This window comes from Pelobates fuscus, chromosome 6 (genome assembly GCF_036172605.1).
Source record: "Pelobates fuscus isolate aPelFus1 chromosome 6, aPelFus1.pri, whole genome shotgun sequence".
Lineage (NCBI taxonomy): Eukaryota > Metazoa > Chordata > Amphibia > Anura > Pelobatidae > Pelobates > Pelobates fuscus.
This window is the reverse complement of record NC_086322.1, coordinates 284,881,936-284,905,687: the sequence shown is the minus strand read 5'-3', so window position 1 is coordinate 284,905,687 and position 23,752 is coordinate 284,881,936. Positions and strand designations below refer to the sequence as shown.

The 23,752-nt window shown below is 44.7% G+C and overlaps 1 protein-coding gene across 1 annotated transcript; it reads left to right on the top strand.

The window, feature by feature from the left end:
• The first annotated feature begins 7,486 nt into the window (after positions 1 to 7,486).
• On the top strand, positions 7,487 to 22,456 carry DCAF7 (DDB1 and CUL4 associated factor 7). Its single transcript, XM_063459353.1, has 7 exons — positions 7,487 to 7,705; positions 11,944 to 12,102; positions 13,636 to 13,747; positions 14,898 to 15,016; positions 15,111 to 15,320; positions 15,752 to 15,869; positions 21,664 to 22,456. The coding sequence occupies exons 1-7, from the start codon at positions 7,568 to 7,570 to the stop codon at positions 21,834 to 21,836; spliced, it is 1,029 nt and encodes a 342-aa protein (XP_063315423.1). The 5' UTR covers positions 7,487 to 7,567; the 3' UTR covers positions 21,837 to 22,456.
• The last annotated feature ends 1,296 nt before the right edge of the window (positions 22,457 to 23,752 follow it).

The following is a 23,752-nucleotide window of genomic DNA, read 5'->3' as shown; positions in this document are numbered from 1 at the left end:
AGATTGTCCGCAGTCTAGAGACCGCACCACCTGGATCCGACCAGGGCCTCCACCACCACCACCGAGAGCAGCAGCGCATCACTACCAGGACGAGGTACCACTTCCCTACAGCTCTGCCGTTCCAGTCACGACTGTGGAACAGTGGGAAGTGCTACATGAGGCCAACCCCTTACAAGCACAGGCGGATAATCGACAGCACCATAGGCAGACCGTGTATCTGGAAGGGAAGCCTATGCAGGGGCTCAGAGACTCGGGAGCCACCATCACCCTGGTGCAAAGTCATTTGGTTTCTGACAAAGCCAAACTGAATAAGACTGTGGCTGTCAGGGTTGCAGGGGGAGCCGTGTATCGGCTAGACACAGCCAGGGTACACTTGCATTGGGGTGCGGGGTTCGGGAATGTGGAAGTGGGACTAATGCCGCAATTACCTGCTGAGGTGGTCCTAGGGAATGATCTGGGCAAACTCACCTCCGCATTTGAACCACAAACTACTGAGGAAGCACACCCAGTAGTCACCAGGCAACAGGCCCGCACCCAACACAACAACGCACTGCCGGAGGTCCAGGTAAGAGATTCCTCCCCTTCCCTAGACTGTATCCCTTGGGCCCCTCCTGACGAGTTTGTAGCCGAGGTGATCACTGACCCTACCTTACAGGTATACCGAGACAAGGTCACCTCTATCCAACCGGGGGCGGAGGGGGAAAGATTTGTATGGGACCGACAGTTATTATACCGGGAAACGAGTAAACAGATAGCTGGGTCAGACCCCATTGCTACAAGACAGCTGGTGGTACCTCAGAGGTACCGAACCGAATTACTCCGGATAGCGCACGATATTCCGCTATCCGGACATTTGGGGGTCAGCCGTACCAGATATCGGCTGACCCAAAGTTTCTTCTGGCCAGGGATTAGCCAGGAGGTGCGCAGGTATTGTAATACCTGCGATACGTGCCAGAGGGTGGGAAAGAGGGGGGATAAGCGTAAGGCGAAGCTGCACCCCCTACCCATAATTGAGGAACCCTTTCATAGGGTTGCCGTAGATATTGTAGGCCCCTTCTGGAAGCCTAGCCCATCGGGCAAACGGTACATTTTGACCGTAGTGGACTACGCCACTCGCTACCCCGAGGCGGTAGCCTTAACTAATATACATGCAGAGACGGTGGCTGAGGCGCTGATGCAGATTTTCTCCCGGATGGGGTTACCCAGGGAGATCATCTCGGATCAGGGCACTCAGTTCACGGCAGAGGTCACCCAACAGCTCTGGAAGTTCTGTAAAATTAAGCCCATAATTAGTGCTCCGTACCACCCCCAGACTAATGGGCTCTGCGAACGGTTCAATGGCACCTTAAAACAGATGCTCCGAACCATCGCAGAGACTCACCGAGACTGGGAAAAATTCCTGCCGCACTTACTGTTTGCTTACAGGGAGGTGCCGCAGGAATCTACGGGATTTTCCCCCTTTGAACTGCTATTCGGGAGGAGAGTAAGGGGACCCCTGGACTTGATTAGAGAACACTGGGAGGGAGACCGTAGCGCTGACGGCACCCCTATTGTACCCTATGTGTTGGCCCTCCGAGATCGCCTGGAAGCACTCACAAAGACGGTAAAGGAAAACCTACAGGCAGCTCAGACGCGTCAGCGCACCTGGTACGATAGAGGCGCCAGGGACCGCAGCTTTCAGGTCGGACAGAAAGTTTTAATTTTAAAACCTGTCCGACACGATAAGCTACAGGCCGCCTGGCAAGGCCCTTATAAAGTGGTAGAACAACGATGTGACACCACTTATATAATTGGCCACTGCGCAGGGAATGGGGGGCGACGCATGATCCATGTGAACATGCTGAAGCCTTACCAGGAACGTTCAGAGGAGGTGACAGCTATCTGCGCCCCCACCTCTGAAGAAGGCGACAGCCTACCCCTCCCCGATCTGTTAGAGGACGGACAGCTGGCTGGGGATTTAGGAGCAGTTGTATTGGGGGATCGGTTGAGCCCACAGGAGCGTATCGAGGTACAACAACTACTGCAAGAAAAGCAGGAGACCTTTTCTAATGTACCTGGATACACCCCTCTGGCTACCCACCGAGTAGAAACCCCAGGTCAACTTCCCATGCGCCAGACCCCGTACCGCATCCCTGAAGCGGTACGGGAGAATATGCGCAAAGAGATTGAGGAGATGATACAGTTAGGAGTAATTGAGCCCTCAGATAGCCCCTGGGCTATCTGGGCCCCTGGGCCTCTCCAGTGGTCCTCGTACCAATGCGGGACGGCACTTTTGCGTGGACTACAGGAGATTGAATGAGAAGACCGTATCCGACGCATACCCGATGCCTAGGATAGATGAGTTACTGGACCGGATGGCCAGGGGTCAATACCTTACCACTATTGATTTGTGTAAAGGGTATTGGCAGATTCCCTTGGCCCCGGACGCCATCCCTAAGTCCGCCTTTGTCACCCCATTCGGCCTGTACCAATTTAAGGTAATGCCGTATGGGATGAAAAACGCGCCGGCTACCTTCCAGCGGATGGTGGACCCCCTCCTAGATGGGTTCCAAGACTATACCTGCGCATATCTCGATGATATTGCCATATTTAGCGATACCTGGCAGGAACACTTGGCCCATGTAGGAGCGGTTCTAGACAGGATCAGGGAGGCTGGTTTGACCCTAAAACCAGCGAAATGTAGCATTGGGATGGCCGAGGTACAGTACCTGGGCCACAGAGTGGGCTGTGGTAAGCAAAAGCCGGAACCAGCCAAAGTAGAGGCGGTATCACAGTGGCCTACCCCGAAAACTAAAACCCAGGTGTTAGCCTTCCTAGGGACAGCAGGGTATTACCGGAAGTTTGTGCCCAATTATAGTGCCCTGGCCAAACCCCTCACTGACCTGACACGTAAAAACCTTCCCCGCCAAGTAACCTGGACCCCGGAGTGTGAGCAGGCATTCCAACACTTGAAAGATGCACTTGTTAATGCCCCTGTCTTGGCCGCTCCCAATCCAACTAAACGTTTTCTTGTTCACACAGACACTTCTATGTTTGGATTGGGGGCAGTACTGAGCCAAGTCGGGGCCGATGGCGGAGAACATCCAGTGGCTTACATCAGTCGCAAACTTTTACCCCGGGAAGTAAGCTACGCCGCCATCGAGAAGGAATGCCTGGCTGTGGTGTGGGCCTTGAAGAAATTGCAACCCTATTTGTATGGACAGGCTTTTTCTTTGCTCACGGATCACAACCCGTTAGTCTGGCTGAACCGGGTGGCTGGGGACAATGCCCGGCTGCTGCGCTGGAGTTTGGCGCTGCAGCCCTTTGACTTTAACATTCAATACCGCCCGGGTAAGCAAAATGGAAACGCCGACGGGTTGTCACGACAAACTGATCTGGAGAAATGATCCGTGAGCACCCCGGTCATCCCCAAGCCGATCCGTGTGGGATCAGACTGTGTATGCCGGCTTGTGGGCAAGGGGGAGCAGTGTAGCGGAACGCAGTAAGCCTGTCCTGCAAAATGCCTGTGTGACTATATTCGTTATAATTTTGCCTGTGTTGAATTGCTATTCGTCTATTTAAAGTGTGAATTGTATGTTATTCGGTAGTTTCCATCCGTACTATATGCTTATGGAAACTACCGAATGGAGGGACCACCCCGGAGAGAAGTGTGCCAGCAATTAAGGTTCACATTCTTTCCAAACCGCAAGTTAACCGGCTCATTAACATTGTATCTGGGTGGCCGCCATTCGGCATGCGTACACGTGGCGGCGGCCATCTTACAAAATGAAAATCTCAGCGGTGTTTGGTCGTCGAGTGTCTGGAACTCAAATCGGACACTCAAACAACCAAACACCGCTGAGACCTCCAGAGCTCCGTAACTGCCGAACGGAGAGACCTAACAAATCCCCATTCGGTAGTAACAAAGTACCGAATGAGGGAATCACTATCTAGGTGAATTAAAGTATGGATGGCAATTATAAATGTCTGTTTTAACTGCCGAACGGAGACCGACCGCAGGGCCCATTCTCATGGAACCCTTTTCGGATACCAACTCGTGTGCGGTCGGTCAAACTTCACCTTCCTGTAACTACCGAACCACTGGTCCAATCTGGGTGAATTTTGGATATTATATTCACCCAGATCAGGGCTACCTAGCGGTACCCTAATATTAAGGATATGTGATGGTTTAGGGGTACATCCAAGTTTGGGGTAAAGTACTGTACAAGTTAAGGGGATTATGACTCACTCTGAGGGGAGGAGATGTGTGGGAGGTAACAAGCACTGTATTGGTTACTGTCATAATTACTGTAGTTCCCTCCCTTGCATGGGAGCAGGCTTTATAAGAAACCTTGGAATAAACGATTGTCAGTTCTACTCCTGAAACTGTGTGTCGTCCAGTTATTGGGAGTGCTGTGGGGATATTGCTGTACCTTTTTACCTGCTGGAAACTCTGCTGTGGATTTACTAATGACTTGTTCCTGAGCCTTCCTTGGATCTAAAGTGGAGAATAGCTGTGAGAAATCAGCTCTCCGCTACATAGTGTGTGTTTAGGGGGATAGTAGCTGTAGTGTGTGTTTAGGGGGATAGGAGCTGTAGTATGTGTAGGGGGGTAGGAGCTGTAGTGTGTGTTTAGGGGGATAGGATCTGTAGTATGTGTAGGGGGGGTAGGAGCTGTAGTGTGTGTGTAGGTGGATAGGAGCTGTAGTGTTTGTAGGGGGATAGGAGCTGTAGTATGTGTAGGGGGGTAGGGGCTGTAGTGTGTGTGTAGGGGGATAGGAGCTGTAGTGTTTGTAGGGGGGTAGGAGCTGTAGTGTTTGTAGGGGGATAGGAGCTGTAGTGTTTGTAGGGGGATAGGAGCTGTAGACTAGTATGTGTAGGGGGTAGGAGCTATACTGAGTGTATAGTGGGATTGGACTGTACTGTTGGATGGAGGATAGGGGCTCACTGAGTGTGTTGGGTGATAAGGGCTATATTGTTGGGGAGGATGGAGGGTCTACTCTGCAGTGAATAGGGGCTAAATGTATTTTTAAAAAATGCAAAGGTATTAAAAAATATATTATTAACCTAGTTAATCTCCCCTCTCCATCTGGCTTACCTTGTGCCAGGGAGGATGGATTTCTGATCCTTAGTAATCTCCAGTGATGCAGATTTCTTAGAGACTCCTGGGAAAATGTCACAGCATTGCTGGGGCTCTTATATACTTCCAATATTAATTCATGTGGACTTCACCAGCTGAAGGTGCAGACCACAAGCTCTCTGTGTACCCCCATTATTACTGAGGGCTGGACGATGAAGGACATTGTTTATCTCCCCACCAACAGAGCTTCCTCTCAGGTGAGCCTTGGCCCACCAGCATTATCCCAGTTTGCCCAATGGCTAGTTCACACCTGTATACACCAAACCACTTCATTAAGCTAAAGTTGTTTTGGCGCTTTGAGTGTCCCTTCAATATAAAAACAACTGAATTGCTACATTGTACTAACAAAAAGTAATATTTCAAATATACAGATCAAGAGAAGTTTAAAAAATATATATATTTTTTAACTCACATCCGGTTCCAGATCCTGGCTGCAAACTACTCACATTGGAGTAGTATTCATAAATGTTCCTCGACTTGACTTCCTTTTTAAATTTTTCCAAAAGTGTTTTCCCTTTAAGGCAGATTGTATGTAGGATTCAGGGTACAGTATTAGAGTAAATGTAATGCCCATCAAAACATCATGTGTTAGAAACTAGAAGTGGAAAAAGTAGTAATAAATTTGCACAAAAAAAATATCTCTTAGTATATATGTATATATTTGCTGTCTGCTCATTTAGCATAATAGATGCTATTATTAGCAGATTATAACAATACTGGACAGGTTCAGGTAAGTGCTAACATCTCCAATCATCCTTTATCATCATAATTATAAATATTGTATCGCTTTAGTACATATTAATGAAATACTTAGCAGGTGAACCCGAATCCCCCCCCCTCCCCCCTCCTCCCCTCCTCAATACGCTAAAGCGGCAATTTACTAAGCTCTAACTTAGACACAGAATAACAAAACATAAGGTGTAATTCACATATTTACCTAAAGAACAAAACAAAAACTGTTGCCTTAAGGTGTTCTAGATTTTAACCCCTCCATTATTTTATTATTTCGCCCTAATACCACTGTCCAATGGGTGGCCAACATGAGAGGACACCAAATTGCGTAGGGCATAAGAACACAAACATGTATTCCTGACCCTATAGTGTTAAAACCCCCATCTAGCCCCCCTGGGCCTCTCATGCCTCCCTAAATATAGAAATCTTACTGTATTCAAGCCTGAAGCTGTAACTCTGCATGCTGTTAGACTCAGAAAAAAAAACAAGCAGTCTGCTGACATCATCAGAAGTGGTAGCCTGATCCAATCACAATGCTTCCCCATATCATTGGCTGAGACTGACAAAGAGTCAGATCAGGGGCAGAGCCAGCACAATTCAAACACAACCCTGGCCAATCAGCATCTCCTCATAGAGATGAATTGAATCAATGAATCTCTATGAGGAAAGTTCAGTGTCTGCATGCAGAGGGAGGAGATACTGAATGTTTGGATGCATTTTAGGCAGCCATGACCCAGGAAGGATCTCTAACAGCCATCTGAGGAGTGGCCAGTGAAGTTATCACTGTAAGGTAAACACTGCATTTTCTCTGAAAAGACAGTGTTTACAGCAAAAAAAGCCTGAAGGTAATGATTCTACTCACCAGAACAAATTCAATAAGCTGTAGTTGTTCTGGCGACTATAGTGTCCCTTTAATGGTAGATGAAATACGTGGGATGGAGGACACATTGATTCCCTGAGGAAGTCATGGAAAATTGACAGAAAGCGTTGAGTGGGCAACACTTGAACCCGGGATCTTTGTGACTGTGAATGAATCAATAAATAAAAGCTTAATCTATATGGTATCATAGCACTCAGCGCTTCCTCATAAAATCCATTTACTAAGCCATAACATTAATTACAAATAATATTAGTAAATAAAAAAATTAATTTAAAAAAAAAAGTATTCTCCTAAAAATATTTTTTTCCCAATTCTGGCTTTTTCCCCCTTAGTTCCCTCTTGTTATTGAATAGTAAAACAGTAAATGACTCATTTGTTCTGAGTAGGACACATACAGCTGCATGCCACATTCACTTCCAATCTTTACCTCTAGATGGCAGTGGTGATCACAGTGCGCAATGTGTGTTGCGTTCCAAGACTCACTTTCATTTTCCTCCCGTCTCCTCTTAATCACGTAGCAACCAGATTTCACATTAGTCAACGCCAGCGCCAGAGAGAGGCACGCCCTCCACACTAGCAGCCAATCAACGTCGCCTATGATGCATAACCCCCGCCTCTTTGTCAGCTACACCCAATCAGATCGCGAGAGGTGCAATTCTCCTAGCCAATCAGCGACAGTAAGCAACGTCCATACACGGACAGATTGTTTACCTCCCTTCTGATTGGCTACCGCCTGCACCCAATAGGCTTCACGGGACGCGCCTGCGCATGCGCAGTGGGTGTAGTGCGCTGCTCAGTGATTGTGTCCCGGTAACGGTGTGCAGTGCTGCTTCGCGATGTCCCTGCACGGGAAACGGAAGGAGATCTACAAGTACGAGGCGCCATGGACCGTGTACGCCATGAACTGGAGCGTGAGGCCGGACAAGAGGTTCCGCCTGGCTCTGGGGAGCTTTGTGGAGGAATATAACAATAAGGTGAGGCTGGAGGCTGGGAAGACCCCCTCAATCCAGCCAAGGGGGTCACTGGGGGGCTGAGACTGGGCCTTATTCACTAAACAGCGATGGGAAACCCTCATTGCAAAATCCAGGCCAGAGTAGCCGAGCTGTGACTGGAGCTGAGTGGGAGAATCTTTCCAGATCAGCTGCTTTTGCCTAGATTTGAGCCATTGGAATGTGTGTCACTACAATCCAGCTTTCAGACTGGTGAATAATAATTCATGTATTAATTTATTTATAAAATATTTTACCAGGAAAGATACATTGAGATTTCTCACGTTTTCAAGTATGTCCTGGGTCCACAAATCATTGCATTGATACAGTTAGGGTACAATAAAATACAAAAACAATATTAATACACAATATACACAAAATGTAACATAGAACAGGTAGGAAATATATAATCAACCATGACAGGGGCATTCTGTTTTGAGGTATGAAGAGAGGGATCTCTTAAAGGACTTTAGGCTTGGGGAAGATTTTAAATTGTGCGGGAGGTCGTTCCATAATTGCGGTGCTCTGTAGGAGAAGGAGGATCGGGCTGCTTTCTTTTTGTATTGAGGTAGACTAAGTAAAGTGTTGGTACTGGATCGGAGGTTATAGGATGTGGGAACAGCCGGGGAGAGCATTGTGTTCAGGTAGGGTGGGAGCATAATAATAATAAATCCATACAACCGAACTGTACCGCACCATTCATGGTCTTCCTTCAGATGTAGGGCCATAGAAAATAGAACGGTATGGTTAGGGCGGAGCTACTGCGTCACACTTTACAGTCCATTGATTGGCGGACAGGACATGACACGCTATGCATTTTTTCTAAACCCCGCCTGGCGGTCCGACTTGCAGTGGAAACGCTCACCTGAATAGGCTGGACCATTCTAAACCTTGCAAACTGTTCCGAACCGTTCCGCTCAGTGGAAACAAGGCATTTGTCAGGTTCCACAGGACTATTTATTAAAGTGAGAATTCAAAATGAGTTTTACATTTAAGGGCAGAGTAACCAGGCTGAAGTGGAGCAGCTGACGTAGAGAATTTTATCAGCCCAGCAAATTTGGAATTGACTTTGAATTCTCACTGTAGTGAATAATTCGGATAGTATCAGCTTACTCCTCTTCCTAAGGAGTGATATTTTTATAACTATGATTGAAAATAAATGAAGATCTTAGAAACTCAAAAACTGGAACCCAGTTAAATAATCTTGGCATCTTCTGAAGTGTCTGAATGGAAGTCATTCAAATTGCGTATTGAGATGTACTTATGTATGTAGGTTTATCTAGCAGGAAGGGTGTATGTGTTTATATTGTATAACCCACTGTAAAGAAAAAAGGGAGATAGAAAAATGCTATCTTGGTTTCTGTCAGAGGGGGAAAAAAGCTCCATCAAATTGCAAATTGGAATTTGAGATGTAAATGTATATAATTCTCTGAGCAGGGCCTCACCACTTTATTTTCCTCTATATTTAGTCTTGTTGTTGTAATTGTCTGTCAACTTGTTATACAGTGCTGCAAAATATGTTGGAATGTCGTATATTTGCATTAAAAAACATTTGTCTCGAAAAATACTTGGACTGTATTTTTTTTTTGCATAGTATTTTCTATGGTTGATGCTCCATGGTAACATGTTAGACATTGTCATTTTTTTAATTCAAACTTGTGGGGGTAGCATTGAGCATTTGGTGTGCCTGTGATCTTGCACACAACAATTGTAATTTCCTGGGTATAAATGTGAGCAGTGGAAGATTTCACTGCTTTCCAGTGTAAAGCATTTTTCAAATTTAATTATGCTTGCATGCATATTAAGCAAAGTGAAGTTTCCTTAATTTACGCTATAAATGAACACTTCAAGCACAAGAACTACAGCTTACTGTGGTGGTTATAGTGCTAGGAGTGTCCTGGTGCTTCCATATTGCAAGTAGTTTAACTATTTTTTTTTTTTTTTAAACATCTTAAGTGTTATTCGCTAAATTAAGAACTCAAAGAGAATTTAAAGGCTTACTCTAACCCTTGTGAGATATGCCTTACTGGGCACTATGGGGAAACGTCCCCTCTGGGGCCGTGCATGGTTCAATCACAAGTCTTCTCATAGAGAGGGACAATTTCGCGAACTCAGAGCGCATGTGCACGCTCCGGACCAGTGAGAAGAGAGGAGTGTTTTGTTTTGTTTTTTTAAAACAATTTTTAAAAACCAATGTGCACGGAGGGAGCAGCGAGCTTCTGACTGCAAGGGAAGATTTCTATGTCTGTTGGCAGCGTTCAGTGCACGATGACAATAAGACAACATTTATGCACAGGATTGACGTTCTGGACTGCCAATGTCACGTATATTGGGAGTGCAACTAGCCCCAAGCACACCATTACAAATATCTCAGTATTTGCAGTTTTTTTTTTTAAGCAGGAATGCTGCACATACTGACTCCTACCACCATAAACACTTTGGACAACTGAAGTGGTTATGGTGGTTGAAGTAATCATTTAAGGCCAAAGAAGTTGAACTGAAAATATAGCTGACAGAGGATTTAAAAAAAAAAAAAAAAATATTTCAGCTATTTTGACCTTAAATTTGAAATTCACCTTGAATTCTCACTTTAGTGAATCACTCTGTTTGACTTCTTACCAGTGGTCCACCAGGCGCCGCTCACTTCCCTTATTCCTAATGCCAGAAAGCTGGACGTTCCTAAACAGGGACTTCTGTTGATTCTCCTGATTTTAACCCTGCAGTACAGGACTTGGCTTATTGACTCATTACAGATATCTTTGCAGTGGAGGCACAGTTTATTCAGTATAAGGTGTTCAGATGAAAACGTATCTGGGTCCAATCAGGCACCTGCCACTGCTGCTGGAAGCTCTTGCAAGGTGCCTTGCTCAGAACTGCAGTCATTGGCTGAGAGTGCTAAGCTGACACTTTCAGGCAATCACAACATCCCTCCACTGCTGGGTTTAGCTCAATGGCAGGAGTTCCCAGCAGCATGGGGAGGTGACGTTGGTGGATTTGATTTAAATTGATTTTAAGTCACTAGTCATTAAGACCGTATTTTAAACATAAAGACTTATTCTTGCTGGTTGTTACAATTTTAATATTTTTCTAAATATGTAATTTTCATCAAGTTGCAAATAACTTCAGATTAGTCATCCTAACTGATTTTGTTATATATGCCATTATGTGTACTGAGATTTCACATTGCTGTCAGAGTTTCATGTTGCACACGCAGATTGCAAGCACCATGACAATTTAAATCACTGGAGTGGTTATGGTGGCTGGTGTAACCCTTTAAGTTAAACTGCTTGTAGTGCGTACGTAGATTTGCAGAATAGCAACGGGATTAATGTCTTTTTCTGAACTATTTTTGTTATAATATTTATGCTTTGAGAAAGTTATCTATATAGACACAAGTTAAATTAACTTGGATTAATGGAATGTAAATTTTACCTAAATATACAGCCTCATTCTTCATAACTAATCCCTATTTCATGGTGCATAACCTTTGGACTATAATGTATCTTAAATTTAAAAATACAAATAAAAAAAAAAAATATATATATATATATATATATATATATATATATATATATATATATATATATATATATATATATATACATATACATACGAAAAAGGAGACAGGAGCACTCACTTGGATTTCCAAAAAATATATTTCAATAAATCACCTCCACATCAACGTCTTGATAAAGACCCTGAAGGGTCGAAACGTTGATGTGGAGGTGATTTATTGAAATATTTTTTTTGGAAATCCAAGTGAGTGCTCCTGTCTCCTTTTTCGTCTATTTATTGCTGGGAAGCACCCGGGTTAAGTTGCTGATTGTGAATATTGGAGGTTGAGTGCCAGAGTTTGGACATTTATTTATTTATTTTTATATATATATATATATATATATATATATATATATATTTTTTTTTTTTTATTCTATTTTTTTTAGATGGATTTTACATCCCAAAACATGTATTTAAAATAAATGTGATATATAGATATTAAATCTATTTTTATCCATCTTGGTTTATCTACTTATTCTGGAAAGCCATCAGAGCACTTTGGGCAAATCACTAGGGGAAAACACTTTGTATTTCTTTAACAAAAGCCTTTCCTTTTCTCTCCTGTTTCTTGTTCTCATAAGGTATTCATGAAATCTAGCACTGTTGTCAAGGGAATAAATTATACTTAATTTATTGTAACACGTATGTCCATATGTGCATGTTCCCAGGTGCAGCTAGTGGGTCTGGATGAAGAGAGTTCTGAATTTATCTGCAGGAACACGTTTGACCACCCGTATCCAACTACAAAGCTCATGTGGATTCCTGATACCAAAGGAGTATACCCCGACCTTCTGGCCACTAGTGGAGACTACCTACGTGTTTGGAGGGTGAGTGCATTTCTGCTTGACTTTTAACAGCTATATCCAAGATAATGCGGGGTATGAAACGACCTTATGCACAGGATTGACGTTCTGGACTGCCAATGTTCGATTTCACATGGGTATTGTTTTCACAATGTAACTAATGGCTGCAGGTAAAGATAGAGCAGGGTTCAACATTTCTGCTAGCCTTTATCAAGTCAAAATTCAGCTTTCCATTTCCAGCTATTTTTGCCTTGTTCCCCCCCCCCCCAGATTTAGTTCAGTAAATAACCCTATTAGTTTGCACCCACATGATAAGACTCGTCAGATGCTGCATGAGACATTTAAGGGCAGAGAGCTGTCTGTGCTGCTACCATGTCCATTACCGGAGGTTTACAGTGACTTGCGACGTTTTAAAGGACCACTATAGGCTCTTAGACCACTTAATTTCAACGCAATGGCCCTTCAGTTTAAATTCAGCAATGCATAACATTGCTGTTAGTAGAAACATTGTGGCGGCCTACCCATATATCACTCCCATGGATTCCCTTTTCCTCCGTGATTAAAGTTCTGAGTATTTTCAGTGTTTATAGCTGTGTAGCAGATTCACCCCAAGCACTAGCCGAGACTTAATGTAGGGTGAAGCAAAACAAAGTACTTTTATACCTGGGTACTCAACTGGAGGCCCCTTGGAGAACAATAGAGATTTCAACATCCCTGGCACCTAGGTACCTGTATCTGAGCAGGTCATTTAATATCGGCCATACACTTTGACGTCAGTACACATTTTAACATAAAACATGGGGTTCCCGTGCCCACACTCCAAACAAAATGGGGTATAAATATTACTGGTATAAATGGTGTCCCCGGAAGCTCTCTTCTGAGCGTCCACTCTGTCCACAACGCACTCAGATTGGAGGTGGCTAGCCCGAATTTTAGATGGAAGTAAAGTTTTCAGCAGGCCGCGGCTATTCTCCGGTTCGGTGCAGAGTTCCATGACCTTGGGTGGAAAGTCCCAGTCACCCAAAACAATGGCGCTTTCCTTAAATGCTTGGTGGTCTCCCAAGTCCACGATATCATTGGACTATCTCCTCTCCAAATAACGCCCTGCTAGTTGGTCTGTGAAACGGGATACTCATGATAAATTTTTAGTAGACCGCGGCTGGTCCGCAATCCAAGCAAGAGTTCCAGGGTGTTTGGTGGCTGCTCCCGGTCAGCCGCACTGTGCCTCTGTAACCTTCCTGCGAGTCGCTGATTCTTCTGTAGGCCGTTAAGTTAGGTGCTGGAGTGGGAGGCACGACTTGGAGCGGAAAAACATGGTGATTACAGCTCTTTTTCGAGTGAAGTGGAGGTTAGGAGCCAAGTACAGTCCCCGGGTGACCAGGTGGTCTATCACATACGGCAATGCTTACATTGCAGGGTTAAAAATGCCTCTATTGGCAGGTTACCTAAAAGAAACCCGATTTTAATGAAAACAAGAAAACTAAATCACTTTTTAAAAATGTATTTATTTATTATTTTTATTGTCAATTATCCACCCTGGGTAATTTTGTCTTTTAGGTCGGAGAAACAGAAACTCGTCTTGAATGCCTGCTGAACAACAACAAGAATTCAGACTTTTGTGCTCCCCTCACATCTTTTGATTGGAATGAAGTTGATCCAAACTTGTTGGGTAAGGCTGACCTGAGGCTTAAAGTCTTCCTTTTGCCCCAGTATCTTAATGACTATATGTCCTTCTTTCTACTTATCTTTATTTATCTTTATTATCTTTTCTTCCTTGAGTCTGATCTCAATGATGCCTGCCTGATCACTGCCCATGATGCCTGCTGTTTTCTATTCTCATCTTTTACTGATGGACTGTTTTTAAATAGGATTTTGGTCGCTGAGAGGCATAAAAAAATAAATAAAAAAATGCATAAGAGTGTCCTGGTATAGGTATATTTTAGCCTAGCGTTTAAAGTAGAAGTTTTTTGTTATGAGTGCCACAGTTCGAGAGTCAATTGGCTAATATAATATTACTAAAAGTGGACAAACTATCCAAAGAACATAATTTAAAATGCCTCACCAAGCGTGGATTTGATACAGTTTTAAAAGTCCTATAGGACAAACGTTTTCATTCTCGATCCAGAAGCATTTTGTATTTTGTCCCCCTATCTGTTGGTTAGGCCATCTTTTCTCTTTTCTTATTTAGTCCCAAAATGTTTAAATAGCATGAAAACTATATTTAATTTGTGGGAAAAAAATACAAAAATGCTTGTTTTAACTCTTTTGTCTATAATTTGTTTACAAATAGTTCAGATACACATGTATTATATTTTTCATACTTGTGACTGTTCTCCTATACTCAGTCTGAGTATCTCTGCCATGTATACCTTCTCTCCTAGGACAGAGTAGCCAAAGTGATCGATTTTATAGCTTGTCCCTTTCCCCAGATATAGAGCTGAGGCTTAATGAAGGGTAAAAAAAGTCTAAATATATTACAAAACATACAGGTATATAGTTACACATTCCCAACAGGGGGTCATTCTGAAAAACAATGAATTGCACAACCTGGGCGCCTTGGTGTCTGGGACATGGCTGACTTGGCACAAGATAATTTAATTACCTACCAGACACCAGGTGGCCTAACAATATTAACCCTAAAACTAGGTTATTTATGCTCTGGTTCTGGAGGAGTTTGGATCAGCGTTTACCTGTGGTATGTCACCTGTCCTTGAGTATTTGTTTGACACACCTATTCGGCAATGACACTTAAGGGTATTAATGCAATGTTACTGTATTGTTCTGGCTGGTGGAAAGCAGATTTATTTTGTGGTTCTCAGGCACATCAAGTATTGACACCACTTGCACCATCTGGGGTTTGGAGACTGGGCAGGTGCTTGGCAGAGTCAACCTGGTGTCTGGGCATGTGAAAACACAGCTTATTGCCCACGACAAGGAGGTAAGAAACGGCTTATAGATGTATCCTTGCATATCACCCCTCTAAATGTAGCAAGGACCTTTAAAGTGTTCTAAGTGCCTCCTGTTTGTGGCAGGTCTATGATATCGCGTTCAGCCGTGCAGGAGGGGGGCGAGACATGTTTGCTTCTGTAGGAGCAGATGGGTCTGTCCGAATGTTTGACCTGCGACATCTGGAGCACAGCACCATTATTTATGAAGATCCTCAACACCATCCCCTTCTCAGATTGTGCTGGAATAAGCAGGATCCCAACTACCTTGCAACCATGGCTATGGATGGGATGGAGGTGAGAGTTTTATTAGTACACTTTGTTTCTAAAATTGTCTGTGCACAATAGTTTTGCCAGTTGCCTAGTACTTATTGTTATTGTCTGTTTTATATAGTCTGTCACATCTTATGGTTGTGGATTTGGAAGGAGCTATTGGACATGATCCCTCTGTCTGTAAATAATGATTGTTCTAGGACAGGCATAGGCAACCTTCGGCACTCCAGATGTTTTGGACTACACCTCCCATGATGCTTTGCCAGCATTATTGATGTAGTCCACAACTTCTGGAGTGCCGAAGGTTGCCTATCCCTGTTCTAGGACATTGGCGCTGTCTATCAGATTTTTAACCAAATTACCTCCATATGAAATGCGTTATCCTTGCAGAAATCCTAGATGTAATCCGTTTACCAACAATCCATTATACAGTGTTTGTCCCTTTCGTCTCACAGGTGGTTATTCTGGATGTTCGTGTTCCCTGCACACCAGTGGCCAGATTAAACAACCACCGTGCATGTGTAAATGGAATTGCCTGGGCACCCCATTCTTCATGCCACATCTGTACTGCAGGTAAGGCTGTCTTCCGCTTTGTGCTACTTTGTGCTACTGTTTCAGCAATGCATGCAGAGCTTATAAATTGCAATAACAATCAAAGTTTAACCGTTGTAGAGCCACATCTGTAGGGTTTCCAACTTTCTACCTATAGTAAAAATTCTGTCAGAAATTTTACTATTTTTCATCTGGTAGGTCAATAACCCACTGGCAGTTATTAGCTGCAGTGATCATTTTCAGTATTTGCTTAGTGAGTAAGACACCATAACCACCGTGACCCTCTGTAGTGGCTATGTTTCTTGCAGGCTGTTTACTCTCTCCCTTGGTTTTGTGTCAAATCATGTTTGAGCAGCTTGACCCAAACTTCAAAGTTCCTGTGGCCCTGTTCTTTGATTGCCATTTTGCTAATAAAGTCGTTGTACTGTAAGTGGCATTATGACGTGGCTGTTCCATGGCTCAGAATTTGCAGTAGCCATTGGGGAGTAAAAATATAGCTGTGTTGGGTAGGAATTCACCCCAGGTGTTCATGTTATGGTTTGCAATGGCAAGTAACTTTGAAGGCCTGGCTAGTAGCACAGGCCTAGAATTTTTTTTATTATTATTTATTTTAGAGAAAAATCATATCGTTATTGTCAAGTATTGCATTACATCAGTTTCTTGTTTTTAAGATCTGAATTTAACATCAAGCAGTACAACAAGGACATAACATTTAAAAGGGACACTATTTTAAATTGTGTTTTTTTTATTTGTTTTTTTATTTTATATTTTTACAGTGCATATAAGGTACATATAAGCCTGAGGTACCCCAACGGCAATCCTCTGGCATCATAACAAGCTTTTGCAATTGGGGTAGTACAATGAACATGCACAATTTTATATTATAGTAAACATGCTGAACTTTTGCGTGAACTTGTGTAGAGAGGAATCAATCAAGATTTTGTTAGCAAAAGTTTAAACATGGATTGTTTTCCTGGCACTGGAGTTTTCCTTTAAGACCATTTTCCTGGCACTGCAGGTACCCTCTCCCTTCCACCCCCCAATCCCTGGTTAGTGAAAGGGTGAAAACCCCTTCAGTCACTGATCCGAGGCAGCGACAATGTCCCTCGTCACTGTCTCCTCCTCCGCGCCGCTCCTCCTACTGTCTCCGTTGGCCGGTGGGCGAGACTGATCCTGCCCACCGGCCGAGGAGACCTAATGCGCATTAGCGCTCCCCATAGGAAAGCATTGAAAAAGATTTTCAATGCTTTCCTATGAGGAAATGAGCGACGCTGGAGGTCCTCACACAAAATCTTTGCTATAGACCAGGAAGTGCCCTCTAGTGACTGTCTAGTAGACAGCCACTAGAGGTGGAGTTAACCCTGCAATGTAATTATTGCAGTTTATAAAAAACTGCAATAATTACACTTGCAGGGTTAAGAGTAGTGGGAGTTGGCACCCAGGCCACTCAAATGAGCAGAAGTGGTCTGGGTGCCTGGAGTGTCCCTTTAAGTGTGAAAACAATGCCTGACTTTTGTTATGCTGATTTAAAAATATAACATGCTAGCAGGCTATAATAGAGCTGGCTAATAGCGGGTTCAACCCCTGGGATGCCTCACTTTATCATAGAGTGTGTTTAGATAAAGGCAGGCAACTAAAAGATTAACTAAAACATAAAGTTAACTAAACCCCAAAATTAAAACACAAAATTAACGGCATCGTCAGCCTGGGTGCAGATGGGCAGTAAATAGCATTGTGTCCTGGGGAGACACGGGTGATGTGCTCGGGACCGTAGGGCAATGTCAGCCAACGTCTCTGTTCGGTATAGTGAGAGAGTCTCTGGAGGCTGCTGGGGTCGCCCGGGTGCACACCAGAAGCAATTCTGGGTAGGGGTTACACTTGTCATCTCGCCTGCCCAGAGCCTTGCTGAGGGCCTGCATCTTTGTACACCGGACCTAGGGTCTCTCCTCTGAGTCCAAGTCCTTCCTCTCTAGTGACAGAAGCTCTGGGTAGTCTGTCGTCTCTTGTGGGGTCTGCCTCTCTGCCTCTTTAGGGGATGCTTTGGGAGGGAATCCCTTTTGTCTCTCTGCCCAGGTGTGTGGGGCTTGGCTGCTTGGTGGGAGGTTGTGCTCGCCTCCGTTTGCTCCTATGTCCCGCTGCCGCTGTGTCTGCAGCTGCACATACCTCCAACCGCTCCCAGAACTGGACGAATATCTCATCGAGGAGCTGTAGCATATGGTCTAGCGTGGTGCACCCGTCTTGCTCGGTCGACGTCTGTCGCGTGTCGCTTGAAGGGGGCGCATCCGCCATTTTGAGTAAGAGTGCTGGGTCCCAGTTTGTGTGGACCGGGATGACTCCCGCCAGTCGGGTGGGGGGGGGGGGGGGGGGAGAAGAGGTGATTTCACAAGGGTTCCAGCTTCTGCATAGAAGCCCGGAGAGCGGCTGTCTCTCAGTGATTCAGTGTGTCAGTCTGACATCGCAGGAGCTCGAGAAAGGTACTGTCTGATGCAATATACTCTCCCGGGTGAAAATATTGTAGCTTGCGGTCTGTAAGTGCCGATTACCAGGTATAGCACCCTGGTTTTTGTCCCCAGACGTGGGAGCTTGTGCTGAATACATCTGGGCTGCACGAGGAGGAGAGTGACCCGGATGACTACGATGGCTCTGGCCTGTTCTGTGAGGCCTTTGGAGACCTTGGGTTTGGAAGTCCTGGAGAATCTCGATTTTGGGACATCTGTGACCACAGGGAGGGCCCTGCATGATCTATCGGAAGCTAACGATGTGAGACGGGACCTGACTTTTTTTGTTAACCTGGAGTGGGAGCTCGAACAGGACTATGTACGTCTGTTTTACCGTATACCGCCACCTGCCTTGGAAATGATGGAGCTTATGGACTTTTCAACCCCGGGAGTGTTGGGTCTCATCCTTCCTCCCCAGGAGCCATGCCTGTTATCAGGAGACAAGACACCTAGAGCAGATGGGACTGAGGTCTCTGCACAAGCCCTACAGGGATGCTGGGCAGCCTTCCCACATACCCAGCGGCAGTGCGAGGTCCAGGGAACGGAGACAACCGGTCTCGTCCCCCAGCGGCAGTGTGAGTTAGCGGGAGTAGAGACAACCGGTCTCACTCCATAGTGTCAGATAACTGTTAGTACTGAGGGTGTTGTGGATGAGACATTGGTCACTACAGGCACCCTGCAAGTGGAAAGGTTGGCCCCTCTTCCTGAGGCTGACCCTAGCAACCTGTTATGGTCTGGTCAGCGGGTAGCCAGGGAGACTATGGCCGCCGCTACCACTTCCATTCAGAATGCACCTGCATCCGAGCAGAGGGCAGGTAGCCAATGCCCACCCCTGGTACCTGAACAGGGCCCTGGCAGCCGTGCAGGGCCACAGAAGCGATTGGGAGTTGAGGCGCGGGCCTCCGGGCAGAGGGCAAACTGCCTCTACCTATCCGAGCGATGGACCCAGAGCTCGGTGCTGCCCTCACTGCTCCCCAGCATCTGAGTGAGATCCAGGGGAGAGCACAGCCGGCTGTCTTCCCCTGAAGCCAGCGACGACTCCAGCGATCAACAGGAAGTGGGGCCGCGGTGGACTTTACAGACAACTCCCATCATCCTCAGCCAGCCGGGAAAACCGCAGCGACCCCGGTGGGGGATTGGCCGGGAGGGCACACTTGTTTGGGTGGGGGTTGTTACGGGCTCCGAGGCCCCTGTGTAACTGGGCCTGGGCTGGACGCCCTCCATGGCTAAAGGCGCCTTATGTCTGTCACCCTGTACCTAGGAGGGTGCAGGGTGCAAAACCGCCAGACCCCAGGACTGTAGGGGCTGGCTGTGGACAAGTGCTGTTGCGGGCATGGTACTCACAGACTGTGTCCACTCCAGACAGCAGTGAGCTGACCCATGTGTTTCATGCTGTGGCTGTCGGAGGTGGACAAGGGGGAGATGTGTGACAGAACGCCATCACCGAATGCCATCCTCGAGTGCCGATTAGTGCAAGTTGGTTTTGCGCCATTTCTACTGATTGGCCGCCGCATGGTTTAGGCATTTGAATCTACTGGCTTAAACAAAGTGATTCCTGGAACTGTTTACGGGTATGTACAGAACCTCAAGCCCAGACTTTATATGATGATTTCTTGGGCGCTGTACATCCGATCGCTCCGCTATTTGCTGGGACCAGGAGCTATTCGTGGATGTATGGTATGTGGGGGTGCGTTACTGGATGTTGTGTATTTTTTGGGTTTTTGTGTGTTCAGCTTCCTGTGTCCGGGAGATACTGTTATCTCCCGGACACAGCGACGCAGGTGTGGGTTTATGTTTTGTATTGCTGTGCATAAATACTGTTATCTTGCTTGCAATAAAGAGTTCTTTGTGTTTGAGTGATACCACGATTGCCCTCTTGCAAGTGACTGTAATCACTGGCTAGCAGCTATAATTCTAGGACTGGGCATAACTAGGAAGGGGCGGCCACAGGCGGTAGTAATCCATCCTCGAGAGGGTATACCGCCACAAATACATATTAATTATTTGTTATTCTATTTTCTTTTTGCTACATGATAACGATATCTACCAGTTTGGTACCACCTGTTCACTATTCTATCTATGCCCATTACACTCTAAACTTGCCAAGTGATCGTTTATGATTGAGTCTGGCATCTAAACAGTGACTTTATATTTCTACTTTTCGTATATATATTTACTTTAAAGAACCACTATAGTGTCAGGAAAGCAAACCTGTTTTCCTGACACTATATAATCCTTAGGGGCCCCCCTTACGCTGGGCTAAAGGGGATAAAAAAAAAACCAACCTTCAGCCACATACCTTTATCTGGCGCTGGGCTCCCTCGGCGCTGGTGACCTCTCCTCCCCCTCCGACGTCAGCTACCGAGTGGAGCCGAAAGCGCATGCGCGGCCAGAGCTGCGCGCACATTTAAAAATGCCCAAAGAAGAGCATTTCTCAATGCTTTCCTATGGACGTTCTGCGTGCCAATGCGATTTTTCGCATTGAATGTCGGGGAAGCGCCTCTAGTGGCTGTCAGGAAGACAGCCACACTAGAGGCTGTATTAACCCTGCAATGTAAACATAGCAGTTTCTTCTTTGGGGTTACACTCCTTACACTCTCCGCTTTAAAATACCTGTGTCAAATTAGTTTACATTTGTTTGCATACACTTGTTAATATTCTCATTTTTCTGTATTGTGCTACATTCGGCAGTGCTTAGGATATATTGATTAAAAGGCATGTCATTTAATTTAGATTTTGATACTTTTTGCTCCTTTGAGTAACCGAAAGTTCAAAATCTTTTTGCCTCCTTTGTGATGGATCTTCTTCGCCTCTATCTAACCAGGCTTTCAATTTCATCCCTGATGTTCTCACTGGTTTTGCTGTTCAAGGGACACTCCAGGCACCAATAAATGTTTTGCAGAATGCTGCACCATGGCCCCTCATGCCAGAAATACCTATTTATCAAAGGTACACACAGTCTCGGCACTGAATGCAGTCAGGTTGTGAATTAAAAACAGCTCAGACTGTCAATGAAACTGCAAACAGGTAGTGATATCCTCACTATATGCCTTCCTGGGTGTCTTCTTCTAACGAAAGTTGTTCTGTTCAGATCATTCAGTGCCGTCAGTAACTGAACTGAGTGCACAACGTTTTGATAAGGAAGTCTTTTTCTGTTGTGGGGCAGGCATTCTGCAAAGCATGTATTGATGCCCAGAGTGTCCCTTTGAATTGATACAAGGTTATCCAGTTGATTCTTAGATTTCTGAATGTTAAACCTACTTTGAGTTCAGCAGCAGCTGCTTACTTCAACAATGTTTGTTTGTCTCCTTGTACAGCGGATGATCATCAGGCATTAATCTGGGACATTCAGCAGATGCCACGGGCAATCGAGGATCCAATCCTGGCTTACACAGCTGAAGGCGAGATCAATAACGTGCAGTGGGCAAGCACTCAGCCAGACTGGATTGCCATTTGTTATAACAACTGCCTGGAAATCCTCCGAGTCTGATTTATTTATTCCAAAATGATTTTACCCCCAATCCTCCTGTCACAACCCTTCCTGAATTTTTATACAGTCAGACTTATTTTTTTGGTTTTCCCCTCCTGACCTCCATTGTTCCCTTACACTGGTCACTATTGGACTTAGGGATTTTGTCAATAACAAGTGCTAAAATAGTGCTACCAGCATTGAGAGCCCTGTTGTTTCTTCAGGGTGTGTTTGATATCATACAAGCCATTCCCTTTGTGTATAACTAAATTAGCACCATGCAATAAAAAAACCCATACTCTTCAGCCTAAACTAGGAAGAAATGGGATTTTTATATGCTTTCTTATTTTTCAATCTTTTTTTTTTCCACTTTTTTCCTCCAATGTAGACCCGCTAACTGTATCCTGTCTCTTATTGATGTTTTGATAGTAATAATTGGAGGATGGGAGGGGGTGTGGTAATTGCTTGCAGGCTGTAACTTTTGTGTTGTGATCATGCCTGTGTATACTTATATTTTGTGTGTATTTGTAGCGCTCATGTGCTGTTTCCAAGGGTCATCAATGCCCACTTTAAAAGACTTTCCCCTTTGTCTCCAAACTTGGCTTCTGATAGCCGTTACATTAAAACTGGCTCGGCTGTCATCTCCTTTGTCCTTTTCTTATATGAGGGAATGACTAAGAGAGCTCAAAATATTTCTGATGTCTTGGCTTCTTGTGTTACTGGGCAGTTTAACAGAGAAGCCATAAGCCATTTGTGCTGCAGTGAAGATGATCTTTTCCAAATGAATTCCCATCATTAGACCTCCCCTCCCCCCCCCCCCCCCCCCCCCCCCCCAATTTTCCTTTTTTTTTTCATGTCTTGTCGGTAGAAAAATCAACGGTCATGCTAGTGGTGGGGAAACTGAACAGTTGAACTGATTCAAGCAGGTGTCATCCATATAAAACTTGTGAAATTCCTTTCTCACCAAGTTAGGTTCATTAATGAGGATGTTGCAGCTTTCCAGTGGGTTTATGTCCGTTATCCACACGTATTTTGGTTTATGTTATCTTTATAAATACAACTGATACTAATTATAGCCTGTGTCTCTTTTAATACATTTTAGATTAATTTTCTTCGGGAGCCTTCCATTGCTTAGATTGTAATGTTATAGGAGGTTGGGCTGCATCCAGTCAGCTCTTTCTCAAAACAAGGTCGATTTTTAGCAACCTTCACTGAAAAAAAAGTGAAAGCAGTATTGTGACAGAGCTCCTGTTCTTCGACTGAGGACCTCTGCCAGGTCAGCTTTCTCTCCACTACCAGGGACCCAGTTGCCGAAGTTTGACTGGGGTCTCTACGGACCTCTTCCAGACAAGGCTGCAGTAAATATAGCTCTAGAGTCCCTCTCAGCTGTAAAGCATTGATATAGCTTCCCCCCACCCCCGTGCACACATTAGACGAGTCAGAATGCTGGGTAGAACGAATCTTTATTGTACAGAACACGGCTATTTATACAAGACCATGTAGATCAGGGGTGCCCAAAAGATAGATACCCGGATGTTGTAGAACTACAACTCCCATGATGCTTTGCAAAGCATCATGGAAGCTGTAGTTTTCAGACATCTGAATATCTACCTTTTGGGCACCCCTGGTCTAGACCATGGGCAGTCCATCTTTTAATACCTACCTCCCACTTGTGTATCTTTTTTGATGGTAAACTTTTCTTACCGCCCACCAGTGTTGCATTAACTCAAGTGTTAAAAACTTTTTTTTAGAATGGAGGGTTCTTTAAAAATATGTACCTAAATGTATCTTCTTATTTCTACTTTATGCATGTTTTATACGTATATAACTTGAATTTAATGAATTTCTGCAACTCAATGCATCAATGCAGTGCTTACTAGCGCGATAGCTGCTTAAATTGAAGAAAAAGTTAAATGGGAAAACTGGATTTTTGTCGC

Coding starts and splice junctions, on each gene's coding strand:
- DCAF7 (XM_063459353.1), top strand. CDS start 7,568: ATGTCCCTGCACGGGAAACGGAAGGAGATCTACAAGTACGAGGCGCCA. Junction 13,748..14,897: donor AGTTGATCCAAACTTGTTGG/GTAAGGCTGACC, acceptor TGTGGTTCTCAG/GCACATCAAGTATTGACACC. Junction 15,017..15,110: donor TTATTGCCCACGACAAGGAG/GTAAGAAACGGC, acceptor TGTTTGTGGCAG/GTCTATGATATCGCGTTCAG.